The following is a 19,615-nucleotide window of genomic DNA, read 5'->3' as shown; positions in this document are numbered from 1 at the left end:
TATAGTTATGAATATATATTACGGAAACAGTGATTGAATAAGCGATAACAAGGCTTGTAGAAATAACTGCTAAAGAAGCTGAATACAGATGTCGGAAAATGAAGCTTAACCGATTTTTATGCCTTTTTAAATTTGGAAATGAGTACTTTATTCTTATGACTATTTGCTGGAGAAATTGTATAACAATGTTTTTTTTTTAAATTGACGTAAACAGATGAAGGCCACACATTTTATCTGGAAGCGAAGCTTTGTTCTGTCGTTTCACTCACAGAAACCACAAGACTGATCTCAGACATCGCAGAAACGAAAGAGAAAAAAAGAGACGATGTCTGTGTCTCTGACCAACCCTTGTCTTCGATTCCCCAAAGCTTCCGTTTCGTCAAGAACCCTAAATTTCAATAGAGTTCTTCCTCAGCATCTCCAAAGGCCCCTTTTTTATTCATCCAGATTAAGATTTACACCAAACCCATTTCAGAATAACCGAAACCCAAGATTCTTCAAGTGTTTGTCTCAGAAAGTATCTGATGAAACTATAGAAAGACAAGAAGTAGTGGAACAAGAAGAAGAAAAAGGCGAGCTGGTCGAGTTCGAGAGGCTTTTCTCTAATCTTAACCAAGCAACACTGAAACGAGAACCAGGTATTTAAGCTTCTTTCGTTCTTTAGCTTCATCAATGTTTCTGTAACAAGTGCGTCAATAGCTTGCGATCCATGGATTGAGTTCTCTAGCCTATATACAACCTCGGGAGCAGGTTTTCATAATAATCAATCAGAACAATTTGTGGTCCAGATTCTTCTTCTGGGCTTCATATAATATCTTTAATTTTTTGCTAAAGTTTGAGTCTTTTTCTCTTTCAGGAAGCTTGTCCAGTGCAATTTTCTTGGTTGCCGGCACTACTGTGAGTCTTTTGTTCATGCTTCAAGGATTCTTGTTAAGCAAGAAAGAGAAGAGACACCTGAAAAGATTAGAATCTTGTCTAATTGAAGCCATTTCCCACTGAAATCTCTGTGTAGGTAGGTGCGGGAATACTCGCGATTCCTGCAGTAACACAAGAATCTGGATTTCTGGCTTCTGCTGTCGCTTGCATTCTTTGCTGGGTTTTCATGGTGATGGATTCCACTGCTTGCAACCTAAGACCATCTTGTTTTTTCTCCTTGTTTCCTTGATCTAAAGTTGACTTTAAAACCTGTCCTTTGACTTTCCCGACAGGTTGTAACAGGTCTGCTTGTTGCTGAAGTGAATGTGAACACCATGTGTGAGTTGGGTTCTGGAGGGGTATCTCTGGTGATAATCTCGTAGACCCTTTATTCTGAAATTTCTACCCGAAACACGGATATGTGATATAAATCTCTGGAAGGTTCCTTACAGGTGTCAATGGCGAAGAGGACTCTTGGCTCGGCCGGAGTTCAAGTCGCTTGGTAATAATAGCTCTTTAACCATGAACAAATGATCTCATTCACTGAATTTATCTCCTTTGATTTTCACTTGTAATAACAATCTTTCTGCATTGATCAGTTGGTCGTACATTTTCATTCATTACGCGCTTCTAGTTGCGTATATTGCTCGATCTTCTGACATCCTCACAAACTTTCTCGGCATCCCCACGTATGAATCCTTAATCCTGAATCCAGAATGCTTTTCGGTTACATGTGTGTATGTGTTCTTGAAGTAAACTGTATTGTCTGAGAGAATTTGCAGGTGGGAGAGTGCAACTCTCTTCTCGTTGGTTTTAGGAGGCATTTGCTTCTTCGGAAGGTAAGGTTTTCTTCCAATCTTCCATATCGTCTTCAGCTCAATACTAAAACCAAACCTCAACTGTTTTTCTCATTACCGTTGCAGCCAGCGATTCATCGGTGCAGCCAATGGAGTTCTGGTGATTGGGATAGTCACTTCATTCGCGGCACTCGTGGTAATATTCTCTCGTTCAATGCTTTCTTCTGAACTCGTCAATTCCGGGAAGAAGAGAATGTTACTGACCGTCCTGTTAGGCAGTAGCGAGCGGAGGCTTGCACTGGGAGGCTCTTCTCAAGGCTAACTTTGAAGCTGTTCCCATGAGTATACCCATTGTCGCCCTCTCGTTCGTCTACCAGGTAATTGGATCTTCCCGATCAGACACTTTCTTGGATCAAGAACCAGACATGTTTTTGATCTTGGTCTTGTTTCTTGTGGATGTTCCGCAGAATGTGGTGCCTGTTCTTTGCACGAATCTTGAAGGAGACCTGTCGAAAGTAAGGTGACATCCCGTGGATTACTCTCGACGTCTTTGATCAGAATGGTAAAATTTTCTCGCCACGCCCGTCTTTCTGAATATCTTGACCGCATCTGTTGTCAGAACCGCGATTATTCTTGGCACAGCCATACCTCTTGGCCTGTTTCTCGTGTGGAACGGCGTAATTCTCGGATCAATCATGGATTCTGCAGTGGGCGAGAAGATGATCGATCCTCTCGAGCAGCTGAGATCGAGCAATGGGCTTGTGGGTGTAAGTTCTCATCTTTTCCTCGCCAGATATTCCTCAAATCTCTTCAAACCAACAAGCTGAAAGAAAAGCTTTTGCGTCTTTCAAAACCTGCAGCCAATAGTTGAAGCATTTTCTCTTCTTGCAATAGCAACTTCATACATTGGATTCGTCTTAGGCCTCTCGGATTTCCTCTCCGACCGTGAGTATCCATAAAAAATCTGGAATTTCCGTATCTACAGCCTTAAAGACCAAACAGTTCTCTTCACTTTCTGCAATTTTTTTCCAGTACTGAAACTCCCGGTCGGTCAGAACAAGCCTCTTCCATACATCCTAACGCTGGTTCCGCCTCTTGTGCTGTCCCTATTGGACCCGGAAATCTTCTTCAAAGCTTTGGATTTTGCTGGAACCTATGGAGGTATGAGCAAACTCCAAACCCATCTTCTGGATTCACCTGATGGAGTTGCACAGTAAAGAAGAAGAAAAAGGTCATAAACCGGAAAACATGAACTGACCATTGTGTTTGTTTTGGTTTTTCGGGGCAGTTTTGGTGCTGTTTGGGATTCTGCCGGCAGCAATGGCGTGGTCGGATAGGTACTCGGGCTCATCGATAAGGATGCCGGAACTCGTCCCTGGTGGAAAGCTCACCCTTTCGCTCGTGATGGGAGGCGCCGGCTACGTTATCCTTTCTGAATTAGTAGACAACTTCACACGACAACTATAGGTCAAAAAAGAAAATGTTTTCTTCACTGGAAAGTTACCACATCTGTAACAGAAATATGCACTTTGGTAAGATCTTAGAAATTGTAACAGAAACTAGTTAATGACACAAGTCACACAACACAGTTACTTTCATATATATATAATTTTTATATTTTAAAAATTAATATTTATACTTTAAAATTTTAAATAGAAATTTAATACATTAAAAATATTGAAATTTGATAATATAAAAAAAAAGATTTTGATAATTTTATTTGGGATTATTTCTTTATATCTCTTATATCCTCATATAACCTAAAAGCTGACAGTCACAGTGACACTACACCTGATTGCACTCCGTTGCCAGTGGACTAAGTGTGTGATCAGTCTTCGAAAGCTCAAAGCTTCCATTTCCATGCCGAATCCATCAATGGATGTCATCGACTTCGTCGTCTCCAAGCAGAACGGCGTCACTGGACTATCCAACGATTTCCCCCTCCAAACCCTTCCTCCTCCTTACATCCTTCCGCCGGAGGAGCGTCTCCTCCCCGGCAAAATCCTCTGCACCGACCAAATCCCCATCTTCGACGTCGGCGACTGGTCCGACGCGCGCGTGGCCTCTCAGATCTGCGACGCCGCCAGCCGCTTCGGGTTCTTCCAGGTCGTGAACCACGGGATTCCTATGGAGACGATGGACGCCGTGACGGCGGCTGCGCGTGCCTTCTACGCGCTGCCGTCGGAGGAGCGGAGGAGGTTCTGGAAGGGAAATCCGGCGGCGGAGACTGTGTTCCTGCAGACGAGCTTCAGTCCAATGGCGGAGGCGGTGTTGGAGTGGAAGGATTATCTGATGTTCAGCTATGATCCTGAGAATGACGAAGCTTCTTCTCTATGGCCTTCGGTGTGCAAGTGCGATTTCGGCGAACTCTTCTTCTAATTCGATCGAACTCGATTCAAAATCTAGGGTTCGGAGCTTCATTTGAGAATTCTACAATGGAAATGATTCAGTCTTCGAAATTTGGGTATGTAGGGATCAGGTGATGGAATACATGAAGAGCGCACAACCAGTCATCAAGAACTTACTCGCCATTCTCATGAAGAATCTGAACGTGAATGAGATTGACGAATCACTGTCGAATTCTCTGATGGGATCCTTCAAAATCAGCTTCAACCACTACCCCAAATGCCCAAACCCAGACCTCGCCGCCGGAGTCGGCCGCCATTCCGACATCTCAGCGATCACTGTCCTTCTCCAGGACGATGTGGGCGGACTTTACGTGCGAGCGAATGAGCAGGAGGAGGACGACAGGTGGATACACGTAGCGCCGACAAGAGGAGCTCTGGTGATAAACGTAGGAGATGTTCTGCAGATGATGAGCAATGATCTGTACAAGAGCATCGAGCATAGGGTTGTGGCGAGTGGAGCCAGAAACAGGGTTTCAGTTCCGATTTTTGTGAACCCTCGGGAAGATGCTGCGATCAAGCCATTGCCGGAGGCGGTGGCTATGACCGGAGAGGCAGCCGTTTACAGGGAGATTGTGTTTTCAGATTACTTCAGCTACTTCTTCAGCAAAGGTCATGACGGAAAGAAGACCATTGACTTCGCCAAGATCAAATAGGTTATTGTTATAATACACACGCACAGGCACATATACACGCGTGAATTCTCGTCTGTGCAATTGCCATGTTTATGTTCATGTTCTGTAATAAAACTCTTTAGGTTGGATGATGATGATGTTCATGCTCACGTTCATGTTCTTCTCGTCATCACACAAACAAACAGTGATTCACGTAAAGGTTTATAAAATGACAAAACTCAATATCCACGCATTGCGCAATTCCTACCTAAAGACCAAACCTTTGTTGTTGTCCCGTATTAGCCCCAATATCATCCATCATACCTTCGTAGCACATTGTCTCCCCTCTTCGTCCGAAAAAGAATCTGTCTGAAAGTGTAAACGAATAGCATTCAGATCGAATCTAATGTCATTCGAATTGAAAGGAGAAGAAGGAAGCCCTCTATCAAACACACAAAACAAGAAACTGTAACTTGAAAATATTTTCCAATGAGCATGGCGGTAAACAAAAGGGGTCGAGGGGGATGGCGTACCTTCCTCGTTCTCTATTTCCTCGCTAACGTCTCTCCCTTGTGCTCACTACTGGTGGAAACCACATAGCCTGCTCCAACCTGTAAGGTGAACCAAATGCTTATTTTTGTGTGTTTCTCTATCCGTAAATCATATGTTGTGATGGCCATACGAATCTTAGCCCCATGAATGCATTTTACTACCATGCTCGTGTTTTTGTCTACATTAAAAGTGAGAGACAGGACTTACTTGGCAGTCTCTTAATACAACACGCTCCTGAAGCTGTCCATTGCTGCATACAACCGATCCTTGTATTGAACATCCATCTCCGATTGTGACATGGTCCATTATGACGGAATTCACCACCTAAAGATACATCCGAGGTATCAGGGTTATGTTTATGACCTATTGTTTTCATTACTTGCTACGTTGGGTAATGAGTTAATCATTGTACCTTTACATTGGAGCCTATCCTGCAGTGCCTACCAATTACAGATCTTTTGACGCTGCACTTATCGCCCATCTGTGAGCCTTCTCCCAGCATACAGTGGGGCCCAACCTACAGCCACAGGAGGTGTTGGATGATCACGAGACAAATTTCGGTCTTCTAAAAATATTCTTAACAGAGAGGTCTTACTGTTGTTTTTGACCCAAGCTCGGCTGATGGGTGGATAATGTTGTTATGAGCAGAAAAAGAGTATCCAGATAGGTGGTTCACCTCACCAATGACCTGGAAAGTAGTTAACCAAGAAGAGCCGAGAGAATCAAGTGATGGGAAACTACAACAAAAAATTTGTGCGAGGGATGCATTTTTACGAGTATGACGACTTACATCTCTATTTACGTCCATGAAGGCTTGAATTGAATTCAAGAGTACACAATACTTGCTTTCATCTGCAATATAAACACAACATTTATGGGTTTTCTGAGCAGTATCTAACCCATTCAGACTTGATGCATAAACTTGATGGAAGCTTGGCGAGGAAGCGTTTGACAGAATTTGAGACAAAATCACTTGGTTGTTCTGAGAGTTATTCTTCCCGTTCCCGTTTTCTTCAACATTTGTATCACTCAAGACCTCTGATCTCTGATACAAAAGAAAAGGAGAAAACCACAAACATAAAAAGGTCACCAAACTGGCATAATATCAAGTAACCTTGAATATAGCCTATTTAGTCCTCATTCAACTAACTAACCAGCTGGGTCCGAACAAGATATGGGAGTACATCCTGTTTCAGGCTCCGAAAAGCAGGCTTTTGGTCCAAGACTTCCTGTAGGACTGATCTGGAAGATGCATTATGAAAGGAAATGATGAATATCATAGACGATACTAACTTGGTAGCAGGAAAGCAAAAATGACCAACCTCTTGAAGGCATATACATGGGCATCCATGAGATCAGCTCGGATTTCCATCTAGATTGAAAATGGGAAGAGAATAAGAGGCTGTACCGAATTTTTCTGATAGTTAAATATTCCTTGACCAAAAACCTATTATCACGTAAGGTTATTTAAAGAGCTTAACAATAGAGAACATACCTTCCCTGCTGCACGGAGAATGCTCTTTTGTACACGGGTATCTTTCTCAATCTCAGCGCCTACCAAAAAATATTGGAAGGTAAGAAAATATGGAAATCAGTAGCTAGCCGTCTCTAAGAAACAAAAGAAAAGGCCGTGGTCAGAACCTGTGGCTATGTATAACAAGAACTGTTTAGAGGGATCAAGTCCAGTAATATCATAGCGAGCGGGTTTTTTGTTTTTATCTTTCCCGCCAGCAGCTCCAGACTCTGATGGGCCACTGACAGGCGCAGCACAAAGCATCGCGGTTACTACTGCATCATGTCGTCTATGAGTGGCTGCCACAGCACCAGGAGAAATATCAGAAACAATATCTCCACTCAAAATCTGCATCAAGACAAATTACCAGTTAGACTAGAAACTGAGAAAAGGCACCATGCAAAGGCTAAATATGGTTTTGTGAAGGCTAACCAAAATGTCTTTTGCAGTCAAGTGGTGCGCAATTGCCCGAAGTGCTCCAGCGGTTCCAACATCCTCAGGAACAGCAGCAACCTAATGTCCATTAAATAAGATAGACAGAAATTTGAGAAGCAAATGAGATAACTTTTCTGCTAGTGAAGTCCATAACCCACAGTTCAAACAAGAATGAGGAAATTCGTGAAAAGGAAAGGAAGTTATCTATCACAGAAGGCAGGCCAAGCTCAATACTCGATCAAACAAAAAGTATAAGTAGACTCTTTCAGTTATGCATATAATCTCGCATACCACACCGCTTTAACTCCAAGTGACTACAATCAGAAGAAAATCATTAAGTGCCTGTACTTTGACTTCCTCTGTCTATAAGCCGGACAATTCAACGAGAAGTTTACATCCTAGGAAGAGCTTAAATACTAATGGAAACTGAATATCACATTCTTATCTTTCATTTACAGCTAGTTCTGTCTGGGCGCCTAAGAGTTTGGCTTTCCTAAAACCGGTTCAGAATTGGGCTCTTTAGACTTTAAGTTTACATAATTGCATTGCACTAAACGTATTCATGACAGACCGATTGATACAATGATTCCAGCAATTTGCTCCACACTCTTACTCTATCCTCACTTCTAAAGTAACCCTGCAGGAATTGTCAAGAAAGCTTGCAATGGAGAAGCTATATACTATGTAACACACGCCCTTGAGATACTGAACCGGGTTTATTCAAATTCTTGAAACAGATGAAAAATCCTCGATAATAGAGAGCTGACGACTACAAATGGTTATAGCGATCAATTCTTTCATAGTATCACTGAAGAGAGTTTTGCATTGTGAAGGGTAGTACCCTCTGAATCAAGCAACGACTTCCACTTCTAAATGAATTGAAAAAAAAAAGGAATTTGCTTTTGAATCATCTCTTTTCAGCTTTGCAACAATTCAATTGAAACATCACATCCGCAAAGAGCACAAATTTAAGGAGAAAAGAGAACACCTCAACGTGTAGACGATCAACATACGCAGATGAGATCCAGCCGCCAACTTTAAGAGCGGCATCTTCTCCTTCGACAACCTGAACCAACAATGCAGTCAAACTCCAAACTAAGCAGAAACATCCAACCTAATTCGCAGACCAAACCTCGAATGAAACGAAAAAAAATAGCGTACGACGATCAGGTCCTTGAGATTACTGCTCTCGAGCAGCTCCAGAACGTAAGAGAGCACGGGACGATTAGCCACCGGAAGCAGCGCCATAGGAACATCCTAAAACGGGAGAAAAGAGAACGAGATTAGATAAAGAAAGACGATGTTTGTTGGTGAGAAAATGAGGGAAACGGAAAGAAAGGAAAATCAGCGAAAGAAGAGAGAAAACACCTTGGAGACTAAAGGGACGAGATTCACAGAGACGCCGCCGGCGAGAATTACGACCTGGAAATCCATTCTTTGAATCCGAAATGACGAGAGAGACAGAGAGGTTTCAGTTCAAGGAAAAGGGACCAAAGTCACCAAACTGGGGTTTGCGTCGAAGTGAACCCGCTGAACTACGTAGAGGGTTGTTCCGCAAAGGATTGATATTGACCTGATAACCCGACTCTTTTAATCTTTTCCCCCAAAAATAAAGGCATATTAGATATTATAAAAAAATCATATATACATACGTATATGCGTGTCAAACGAGCGCGCTCGGATCGTTTGAGGCTTGGCTCGTTTGGCTCGCCTCGTTTTGGTTTCAGCTCGTTAGATTCGTTTTTTAACGATCCAGAAAAATTTCGGTCGTCAGTTTTCCGATCGGAACGAACCAACTCGTTGAGCCAAATATATATAATATTTTTTTATTTATATTTATTCTAAATTTAATTATAAATTTAAATAAATACATAAAAAGTAATAGAACTCTAATATCATGAAGTACATAAAAAGATATTGGTTGAGATTTTAAAAGATAAAAAAAATCTAATAATAGTTCAATAAAAAATAATTTAAATAGATAATAACAACAAAATATATTTTAATAACATTTTCATATTTATACTCTAATTTTCATTTAATATTTGCAATTATCACCATCATCATAATAATTAGGATATTTATAATATCATATGAATATATGAATGATATGAAAAAAGGAATATAAAATTATATTAGAGTTTTTTATATAAATTTAATTTTAAAAAAATCAGCTCATTGAGCAGCTCGTTACTTCGCCGAGTCAGACTCATTGAACACGTGTTCAATAAGCCTGACTCATTAGACTCGTTTTTTAATGAACTGAAAAAATCATGGCTCAAATCTCATATTTTCTGACAAGCCACGAGCCGGCTCGCGAATCGGACTCGTTTTGACACCCCTACATAAATATTATATATATATACACATATTAGAAAAGCATAAAAACAAGTATTTATAAAATATTAATTCAAATAAACCATAAAACGTTTATAAAAAAATTCTCAAAATAAATTAGATATGATACTAGTAAAAGTTATAATTTTTTTATACAATTATTATATTTTTAGAAGAATTTGTGTATAAATGAAATTTTAAATGAATGTTCTTTCAAAAATTGAGTTTTTTGAATGTTTGCTTTTTTTCTGTATTACATAAAACACATTTTGGATTCCATTCCCTGTAATGAAACGAGATCAAATGGAAGATAGATTATGTAGTGTGAGATATATATATAATATATATTAAAAAAAAGAAAGATCACAAATAGCTACGTACAGGACAGATGAATGAATCAGAAAGAGTAACAACCATTAATTTGCCTGAAACCATATCCTAGTTTGCCTTTAGTAGTTCTTCAACCAAAACAGCATATGGCTTCAGCTTCTTACAACAAAACAAAAACAGATCTGCACCTTTTGTCCAATGGGCAACACTGAGATGAAGACGAGTTGTCTCCTCTTGCTTCACACCAATCATCACCACAATGCTAATTCCATTTTTAAACGTTAAGATGTGAAGATTGATCTTTAACCCGATGATCGATGACAAACTACGGCTTTGCAAGAGAGGTCGGCGTCATCGATGAGCCACAAGTTCAACTCTTTGAGCTGTTTCCGGATCATATTAGAATCAGCCTCGAGGGACCAATAAACCATTGGTTTACCTTCTTCACTATTGACATCGATATTCTTTATCTTCTTTCCCTTCTGCTCTAACAGCTTTGAAACAAGAACAATGGAATTTTCACTCGCTTTCAGTGATGGGGTCTTCGCTGCAATGGTGCGAAGAAATTCGTCGGTCCATAACTTCTGAGCGGCAGATGAGTGCCGAACACCTAAGATTCGGGAACCTTCCCCTGCGTAGAAGTCGTATTCTGAGCCGACTCTGTCAAGAAGGGCGGTTTTGTCTACCAAAAGGGCTTTACTCGTAAATATCCAAGAGCTGTATCCCAGTTCTAAGCATTTCTTGACTACATGCGCCGTGCCCAGGGCCTCCTTCACGGCGTTTGGATAGGAACTTTGACTTTTCGCCAAATTGTATGCTCCAACGTTGTCAAGAAACTGATCGGAATCAATCACAGGATGTCCCCTTCTTGCAAGATCAAACAGCAACTCCGAACTAGGGCCGATAAAGATGTGGTTTCGAGTGTCAAGCTTCTCGAAATGGCAGATCAAGTTCCTCATCAACATCTCTTGTGCATCATATAGGCTCACGAGCAGAATGGTTTTCTCACTCTGCACAGAGGGAAGAAGGGTCCCAAGTTGATCCAAGTTTCTTACAACTCGACTGGGAACAACTTCTCTGAAACAGAAATCGTACCATTTAAGGCTGCTCAGAGGTTGCAGTTTCAGAAAGTTGGAGTCGAAAGAACTTTTATCCAGTAACTCCGAGTCTGGCCCCGCTGTTTTCCCGTAGTTAACACCAGCATCTCTGTGAGAGACACTCAATGCTCTCTCATTTTGGAAGTTGGTGTAGATGTTAAAATAGCCTCGAGAATGAATAAACTTTATGAACCAGGGCGTCCATATTCGTTCTCCCATCTTCTTGTACCATCCTGTTGTCACCTAAGAAGAACCCCACTTCGAATTTCAGAGGAAAGAAATACAAGTAGAAACTGAATTGGCACAAGTAAGAATGATGAGTTACCATGCCATCGAGTATTGGCTTGATGCCTTTTGCCTTATGATCATCGTACCATAATCTGAACTCTTTCCAAGGTTTTGGGAAGAGAAGCTGTCCCCATGTTCCAACCAACTGATATAAGAAAACCTTTGTTCCGGGATCTAGACGCAATTTGTTCCCATGTTTACCTGTGGTCGGCCACTGAACTGAATTAGTCAGTGACAACATTAGGACAAATCTACAAATTCCAAACACAAGCTCACTACCACACTCCCACCTCTTCCTTACATTGCAATACTTTTATACCTCTCCCATTCACTTCGTTCTTCTCGTCGAATTGAACTATTACTACGACGTTATGAACAAACTATATTATCCTAGTTACACGAAAACCTAAGAACAATGGAGAAATTTCTGTCCTTTCTCCTTCAATCAGTCTACTCTTAACCACTGATACCCAACATTTTGTTCCATTCCAATCCAGATAGGTAAACGCCAATCAATCAAAATATTCACAAATTATGATTAAAACTGGACTCCAAATGAAAATTTCACGAAGATAGCTCAAGAACTTCCTACAATAGACAATGCTGAAAAGTGTAACGCAAAATGGTACCTGGAACAAACCTTGGTCGTTGAAGCGAAGCTCCATAGATAGAAGGGCTGAAACTGGAAGCATCGTAGTAGTAATTACGAATCACGCTCTCCAGAAACCTGAAATAGAGAGGGGAAACCTCCAGATCATCTTCAACGACGAACGCAAACTCGTGATCGGAGCTCGGCCACCAAGCCTCTAACCACTGTGCCTGCAATCCAACGTTGTCGGTCCGATATTGAACCACTTTTTTCCCAAATCTCCACTCAAACCCATCCACGAACTCGAGAATCTCTCTCGCGTTCTTCAAGTTGTCTTCCGCCGAAGTATCGTTCCGCGCGAGTGAGAAATGGTCGATATAGACATGGAGGTGAACGCGTCCTGCGTCGCCGGCGACGCTGTAGTCCGCGGCGGCGAGAGAACGGAGGCATCGGGAGAGGGAGAGGAGGCGGTTGAATGTAAGGACCTTAACGAGGAATGTGAAGGGAGGTACGTCCCCGGAATTTCTCCGGAAATCAGTTCCGATCTCGGCATCAGAGCGCGTGGTCTCGGAGAAAAGGACGAAAAGAGCGAAGACGGAGAGAGAAACGAGAAGGAGAAGGAGAGGGAGGAGGTTCTTCTTCGGTGGACCAAACACCGTCGCCATGGATGACGATTTAGGTTTACTGAACCGAGAATGGAGATCGGAGGAGAAGGGATCCACAAGACGACGTCAAATCTGAGAGGAGAATGTAGTGCCAAAAGCGTAATTTCATGTGGCAAAAGGGGGCAAATTGTCATAAAACTTTTTATTTTATTTTTTCCAAACCAAACAAAAACTTAAGATACGCAATGGATCAACTTATTTCTATCCGGTTCGGTTTTCATTAAAAAAACACATCAACGAACCGAACCAAAATTGATAATTCGAGTTATAATTCTTATTTCTCCAAAATTACGAATACCCATTTCAAAAAAAAAAAAAAAATCAACATGGACTGTCTTCAAAAGTACAAATTCAAATAGCTATCCATGTGGTCTTTGAAATAATAAAAAACATCACAAATACAAGAATTTCATTCGGCAATGTTACTAACTGCTTAGTTCCCTACATTTCGCGTTGTCGTTTCAACTTCAAATAAATTACAAGTTTCGGACAGAACAATTAAAAAAACGGATCACATATCAAATACTTGTCTGTGTGTCACATGATGAAGTCAGACTTCTGCTATAATTGAAGAGCCCAATTTGCATTTTAATTTATATATAATTAATGACCAAAAAAAATATATTCTTTATATATGATCAATTTTTGGACTCCCATAAAAAATTATACACTTGTGTGAGTTAATTAATAAAACTTATTGATGACACATTTTGTCATATAAAAAAATTATATAATCATGTGATAGAATAAAAATGCGCTGTCAAACTGTGAAAAAAAAAACATATACAAATCGCTACAGATATGGTTTGTGTGCTTGGAGACATTGAAGACGTCCGGACACTGAAGACATTAAGGACTTGTAAGGAAAATAAATTGGTAGAGTGCAAGTTTTTCTAGAAATTTATATATCTTTTTATATTCCCAATTTTAGAGAATTCGAGCTAATATATTGAAATCCAATCTATAATCTATCTTTTGGATCGAATAGATACAAATTCAAGTTTGAGATAGTATAGACTATATCATAAACCAAAAGATGGATACAATTTTTTATAAATTAGTTTTTAATTAAAAATCTTTGTATGGTTAACATATCGAGAGGTTGAAAATTCAATTTATTGTCCGTTTATATGTCATCTCCCAATTACGATTACATGGATGGAGTTGTGTACATGAATGAAGTTTACCCAATCAACGCGTTCGAAAGATAACAGTTGGATTATCCACGCTATCAAAAAAAAAATATTTTGCAAAACATAATTGAGGAATTGAGATTTTATTTGAATCATAAAATCATTTTACTAAAATCTTAAAACTCGTAGTATTTTTTTTTCCAATCATCACAAAAAAAAAATCAAAATGTAAAGAGAAATTTGGGGTTAAATTTCTCACTGATCAGTTTTCAATAAAAACTGGAAACTTAAGTGAAGTTCTATAAAATCATATTATTAAAACCTTACAATAATAATTTGTAAAAAACATCTTAACAAATACAAGTTTTCCATGTATTTTTATATAAATGAATAATATGTTATTAACAACTGATTATGTTTATCTAAATAAACAAAAAAATTATAAAAAAAAACTTAAAACAAACAAAAAAATGATGAACACTATAACCAAATACAAACAAATCATTATGAGACTTGCCCTCATTATCATTAGAATTCTTCCCAGTCAATTATGAGCAATATGGTTGAGCTATATAATATACAGAATCGGTCGCTCACAACAACTCTTATTTTGGCATGAATGCCACAAAAAAATATTATTGGTGGGTGCCCTCCAAAAACATGATTTCTCTCATAACAAACCCATTAATAACGAGAAATAGAAACATTCACTATATGGAAATTCCATATTTAAAAATTGGACAAAAACAAAAAGGGCTTTATCACATCATATGATTTTGAGCTCAAAATAATGAGAAATGATACAAGAAGATTTCTTGGTATAATTAGAAGGGTGAATATTTTTTTTTTAAATTTTTTTATGTAATTCTTTTTATTTATTTGATTAGATAATTTCCTCTAATATAATCGATTTAATCGTTAAATTTTTCGATAAATATATTATATATAGCATTGAAAAAAAAAGAGAGGAAAGAAAACTATATTCAACACCATCTACGATTAATTTCATCATGAAATTTGCCACCAACGGTCGAGTAATTTCACTTTCCTCCAACGGTACTGATTTATATTTTTTAAGGAAAATACACTTTATTCCCCACATTTATTAATATTTAGCTGTTTCCATAAAACATCTTTATATATATATATATATATATATATATATATTAATTTAATATATTTGGTGTGGGAGAGACAGGCAGGTTGCATTACAACATCATAACACGAGAAAGGGACTAATTACTTTAGAAGCCATCATGCTTAATCTACAAATTAAGCTAACTACAAATCTTAAATTGGAATTAACGATGTGCCTAACCCCACTATCACTATCCATTTGTCTCATATATGTATAATTCGAAACTTTCATACATAATTTAATGTTTACTATTATATTGCAGAATTTAATGTTTACCTATAGTAATTTATAAATTATGGTAAAAAAAACTTATTTTGGATTCATGTGATCATATCAACAAATATAATAACACTGCCTATTTTGTTAGAGGAGAAATTTTTTCTTTTACATAATGCAGTCAACACATATTGGATTTTTTTCACTATATATGCATTATATTAATAATTATTTTTTATTATTATATCAGAGTTTTGATTAGTTTTTTATCATAATATCACATAATGTATTAATTATTAGTGTTTAAAAATTGATTAATATAAAAACTTAACTCACAATATCAATTAATTTTCTCAACATAGTCTTAGATAATACAATTTAATAATATAAAATAAAATTCACAAAAATAAGACATTAGGGAAAAAAAGAAGAAAAAAGAAGAAGATTTGTTTGAGCTGTTGGCAGGTCACATGGAACACAGTGTAGATCATGTGGATTGTGCCAGCTCAGCTTGTTTTTTTTAACCTCATTTTGTCTATATCCGATCCAACCAAAGGCTCAGACAAACTATCTTTTTGTGCTTGTGCCCCTTTATTGTTTTATATTTACACTTATGCCCCACCCGTTACTCAATCATGCAATGAGTAAGTAGGATTTTTTTATTATTTTTTTAATTTATTATTTCAAAATTGTACCCGTCAACAATAAACCCGATTCGACCATATTACCCCCGATTCGTCGAGACCTCAAATGATTTATTTTTATAAATCTGTCAATATCTCACATCCCCAACCCAAGGTCAGATATGTACTTTCACATTACGATAATTTCACGAGATAATAGCCGACAATCGAAATGAAGCACCCCATCTGAAAATCAGCGCCATCTACACCGTTGAATCTCACCATCCATAGTGAATCAACCACAGCCGTCCGATCTCAGTCTTCCTTTTTCTATATCGTCTCTCGTCCTCGTTTTACTTCTTACTATATAAACCCACACCTGCAGGCGAAAAGATCCCCGCCCCACTCACTCGGAGACCTCTCACTTCTCTCGTGCTCGCTCGCCAGAATCTCGCCGGGAAATCTGCATTTTCTTATTTTGGATTCCCGGTCAGTTGTCGGTTTGCGGTAATTTCGTGCTGATTTCTGTTTGGTTGCCGAGAAATCTAGGGAGAAATGGAAGGATAAGCTAGTATGAATGCTGGGTTCTATGTTGTTTCTGTTGGACTTGAGTTTTTCGGTGTTACTGTGCTTCCAAATCTGAATCTATCGTGGTTTTTGTTGTTTGAGTTTGTTTTGTATAGTTGTCGAACGGTTTTTTCTTCGAGAAAATATGTATTGATCTTTTTATTAACTGGAATTCGATTCAGTGTGGTGCCATTTGAGTGTTTTGCTGGAGTTTTTGAACAAGGATGCGTTGTTTGGTAGTGGAGAAGTGTCGGGAGAATCGGTGATTGAATTGTGAAAAATGCTCTGTTTTGTGCTTGCGTCTGCTGAAATCTGCAACTTATGTTTAGCTTTAATGTTTTCTCTTTTATTTTTTGTCGTTGCTCAATTTCTATAATTTGGATCTGATATAGATTAAGCATATTAAACCTGGATCTTGAGAACTTGATTTTACCCTTTGTTAAACACTCAATTTGACTGCAGAATTGCAGAAGAGAGCTCTGATTCCTTTGATCTATCGCTTTCTTAATCTGCCTTCTTTTACCGTTCTTGTTTACTTATCATCTCTTCATTACATCATAAGAATTTCGGGTAGCTTGAATTGAAGTCGACCCTGTTTGGTCTGTTTTGTCTTTTTGTCTATGGCTAAGACTCTTATTTGCACATTTGACTTCCAGAGATATAGAAGATGAGAGAAATCCTTCACGTTCAAGGTGGTCAGTGCGGGAACCAGATCGGTTCGAAATTCTGGGAAGTTGTCTGTGACGAGCATGGGATCGATCCGACAGGACGCTACACTGGAAGCTCTGATCTCCAGCTGGAGCGTGTAAACGTCTACTACAACGAGGCATCGTGCGGTAGATTTGTTCCACGTGCTGTTCTCATGGATCTTGAGCCTGGTACCATGGACAGCGTGAGAACCGGTCCATATGGTCAAATCTTCAGACCTGACAACTTTGTGTTTGGTCAGTCTGGTGCTGGTAATAACTGGGCCAAGGGGCATTACACCGAAGGAGCCGAGCTTATTGATGCGGTACTCGATGTTGTGCGCAAGGAAGCTGAGAATTGTGACTGTCTTCAGGGTATATAATCTCTTTCTAACTGCCAGATTTTCGATACCTTGGTCCTTCATTTAGGATCACTTCGAAAGATTGTTGAATCGGTTGTTTTAGCAGGACTATAGCTTCGGAAGTCAAATTATTGATAAAGATGGAAACTCAAACTGATGGCAATCTGATGCTTGAATTCGACACCTGAAAGATTTTTTCAGATAGGAATTAGTAGCTACATACATGGATGTTCTTATCTATAGATTTCGATCTTAGTGTATTAGTGGTTTCATGTGCTATTGTCATTTTCAGGTTTCCAAGTGTGCCACTCGCTAGGTGGAGGTACTGGGTCTGGAATGGGAACTCTGCTCATCTCTAAGATCAGGGAAGAGTATCCCGACAGAATGATGCTCACTTTCTCCGTCTTCCCATCACCAAAGGTCTCCGACACAGTTGTCGAGCCGTACAATGCCACCCTTTCGGTTCATCAGCTGATTGAAAATGCCGATGAATGTATGGTTCTAGACAACGAGGCCCTCTACGACATCTGCTTCAGAACGCTCAAGCTTACCACTCCTAGCTGTGAGTCTGTCTGTCCACTCTTCCCTCTTTTATGCAATTGTTTATACGATCCAACAGATTGGTCTGTCCCATGATTTAAACTCTCTCGTCGTTGGCCTCGGGTCATCATTTCAAGCAGGAACTCATTCTTTCTGTTTGTTGATTTGGAACCATTAGCTCTTTACAACTATGATTCTGATTGTCTTGTAACTGTTTGATTGATTACTGTGAAAACAGTCGGTGATCTGAACCATCTCATCTCTGCAACAATGAGCGGAGTCACATGCTGTCTCAGGTTCCCGGGTCAGCTCAACTCCGACCTCCGAAAACTCGCGGTGAACCTCATCCCATTCCCACGTCTCCACTTCTTCATGGTCGGTTTCGCCCCTCTCACCTCTCGGGGTTCCCAGCAATACCGCGCCCTCACCGTCCCCGAACTCACCCAACAAATGTGGGACGCCAAGAACATGATGTGTGCCGCCGACCCGAGACACGGCCGTTACCTCACGGCCTCGGCAATGTTCCGGGGAAAGATGAGCACTAAAGAGGTCGACGAGCAGATGATCAATGTGCAGAACAAGAACTCGTCCTACTTCGTGGAGTGGATCCCGAACAACGTGAAGTCGAGCGTGTGCGATATCCCGCCCCGAGGTCTGTCCATGGCGTCGACGTTCATAGGGAACTCGACGTCGATACAGGAGATGTTCAGGAGGGTGAGCGAGCAGTTCACGGCCATGTTCAGGAGGAAGGCCTTCTTGCATTGGTACACAGGCGAAGGCATGGACGAGATGGAGTTCACCGAGGCTGAGAGCAACATGAACGATCTCGTGTCCGAATACCAACAGTACCAGGACGCGACCGCTGACGAGGAACTCGAGTACGAGGAAGAGGAAGAGGAGGAGGCGGCCGACCACCACCAGTGATGCTGTAATTACCGATTTACCCCCCTGTCCTGTCATGTTTTCAGAATTTTATACAGTGCGTGTATTATTATGTTTTGTGCATTTGATTCTCATTTATTGTTTTTGGGTTTTTATTGTAATCAAATTCGGATTTTTTCTTTTTCTTTTTTGGTTCAGTGATTGGCATTGTGTAAAAGTGAGTTGGAATTGTTTGTTTGTTTTTCCCCTGTTTTTTTTTTTGTGTTATAAGTGAATCAGGTTAATTGAATTTTAAGCATTGCCCTTTTCTTTCACTTTTGTGTCCTCCAACTATAAGATCAATAAATTGAATAAAAAGTCTAATAACCGTCGAAAAGGGATTTAAAGTTATATGATTTCTTGCAAGAAATCAAAATTTATATTAAAAAAATAAATGCCTTTCATGTGTTAAATACCATTCAATAGCATTAATGTTTATTTGCCTTTTTTCTTTTATCTTTTGAATATAAATAATTTTTAGATACAAGAATATGCACGCTTAAAAATTCGTCAAAATTGGAGTGTATTAAGGCCGATTTATAGTTGGTTTACGTTTGTCCGGTCATATATTCGGCTGAATTTGTCACTGTCGGGTTCGAATTAACCCAAGCTTTATTATTTTTGGGATTATCATTATAATGACAATATAAAAATTTATATGTTTTCATGAAACACATTTCACATGTTCGGTTCTTCACTTCACAGCCCATATTCGAATCAGATCCATCCTGAATCCTGATTCGAAACATAATTATTAATTATTGGAATATCAAATAATTATATATTTTTATTATTCCCCAGTTAACTCAGGGTACTTCTGGTATTACATCCATAAAGTAGGGGTATTAAGGTCATTACATACCGTCTCCGTTTGGATCGCGAGAAGTGAAAA

The 19,615-nt window shown here is 39.3% G+C and overlaps 5 protein-coding genes across 6 annotated transcripts; 3 read left to right on the top strand and 2 right to left on the bottom strand.

Annotated features, from left to right (window-relative positions):
- Positions 1-228: 228 nt before the first annotated feature.
- LOC104811210 (tyrosine-specific transport protein) lies at positions 229-3,314 on the top strand. Its single transcript, XM_010537848.1, has 14 exons — positions 229-638; positions 857-897; positions 1,013-1,105; positions 1,209-1,283; positions 1,368-1,417; positions 1,515-1,604; positions 1,698-1,754; positions 1,839-1,908; positions 1,988-2,089; positions 2,180-2,232; positions 2,332-2,479; positions 2,573-2,657; positions 2,745-2,873; positions 3,001-3,314. The coding sequence occupies exons 1-14, from the start codon at positions 326-328 to the stop codon at positions 3,177-3,179; spliced, it is 1,485 nt and encodes a 494-aa protein (XP_010536150.1). The 5' UTR covers positions 229-325; the 3' UTR covers positions 3,180-3,314.
- Positions 3,315-3,466: 152 nt separating this feature from the next.
- Positions 3,467-4,901, top strand: LOC104811207 (feruloyl CoA ortho-hydroxylase 1-like). Its single transcript, XM_010537845.2, has 2 exons — positions 3,467-4,063; positions 4,185-4,901. The coding sequence occupies exons 1-2, from the start codon at positions 3,573-3,575 to the stop codon at positions 4,771-4,773; spliced, it is 1,080 nt and encodes a 359-aa protein (XP_010536147.1). The 5' UTR covers positions 3,467-3,572; the 3' UTR covers positions 4,774-4,901.
- On the bottom strand, positions 4,852-8,772 carry LOC104811208 (translation initiation factor eIF-2B subunit gamma). The gene is made up of 14 exons (XM_010537846.2): positions 8,600-8,772; positions 8,393-8,488; positions 8,220-8,297; positions 7,229-7,309; positions 6,925-7,144; positions 6,779-6,837; positions 6,606-6,655; positions 6,438-6,525; positions 6,074-6,328; positions 5,879-5,971; positions 5,696-5,800; positions 5,491-5,607; positions 5,265-5,342; positions 4,852-5,100 (listed from the first exon to the last, which is right to left on the bottom strand). The coding sequence occupies exons 1-13, from the start codon at positions 8,663-8,665 to the stop codon at positions 5,277-5,279; spliced, it is 1,374 nt and encodes a 457-aa protein (XP_010536148.1). The 5' UTR covers positions 8,666-8,772; the 3' UTR covers positions 4,852-5,100; positions 5,265-5,276.
- Positions 8,773-9,961: 1,189 nt separating this feature from the next.
- Positions 9,962-12,655, bottom strand: LOC104811206. The gene is made up of 3 exons (XM_010537843.1): positions 11,913-12,655; positions 11,321-11,484; positions 9,962-11,238 (listed from the first exon to the last, which is right to left on the bottom strand). The coding sequence occupies exons 1-3, from the start codon at positions 12,535-12,537 to the stop codon at positions 10,201-10,203; spliced, it is 1,827 nt and encodes a 608-aa protein (XP_010536145.1). The 5' UTR covers positions 12,538-12,655; the 3' UTR covers positions 9,962-10,200.
- Positions 12,656-16,027: 3,372 nt separating this feature from the next.
- Positions 16,028-18,979, top strand: LOC104811205 (tubulin beta-4 chain). Of its 2 annotated transcripts, none has more exons than XM_010537841.1 (4): positions 16,028-16,136; positions 16,871-17,275; positions 17,555-17,824; positions 18,041-18,979. In XM_010537841.1, the coding sequence occupies exons 2-4, from the start codon at positions 16,882-16,884 to the stop codon at positions 18,724-18,726; spliced, it is 1,350 nt and encodes a 449-aa protein (XP_010536143.1). In that variant the 5' UTR covers positions 16,028-16,136; positions 16,871-16,881; the 3' UTR covers positions 18,727-18,979. The 2 variants fall into 2 exon arrangements, with proteins under 2 accessions (XP_010536143.1, XP_010536144.1); XM_010537842.2 differs by having other exon boundaries at positions 16,045-16,154.
- The last annotated feature ends 636 nt before the right edge of the window (positions 18,980-19,615 follow it).

The sequence above is a fragment of the Tarenaya hassleriana genome, unplaced genomic scaffold (genome assembly GCF_000463585.1).
Source record: "Tarenaya hassleriana unplaced genomic scaffold, ASM46358v1 Cleome19, whole genome shotgun sequence".
NCBI lineage: Eukaryota > Viridiplantae > Streptophyta > Magnoliopsida > Brassicales > Cleomaceae > Tarenaya > Tarenaya hassleriana.
This window is presented reverse-complemented; position numbering and strand designations above follow the sequence as displayed.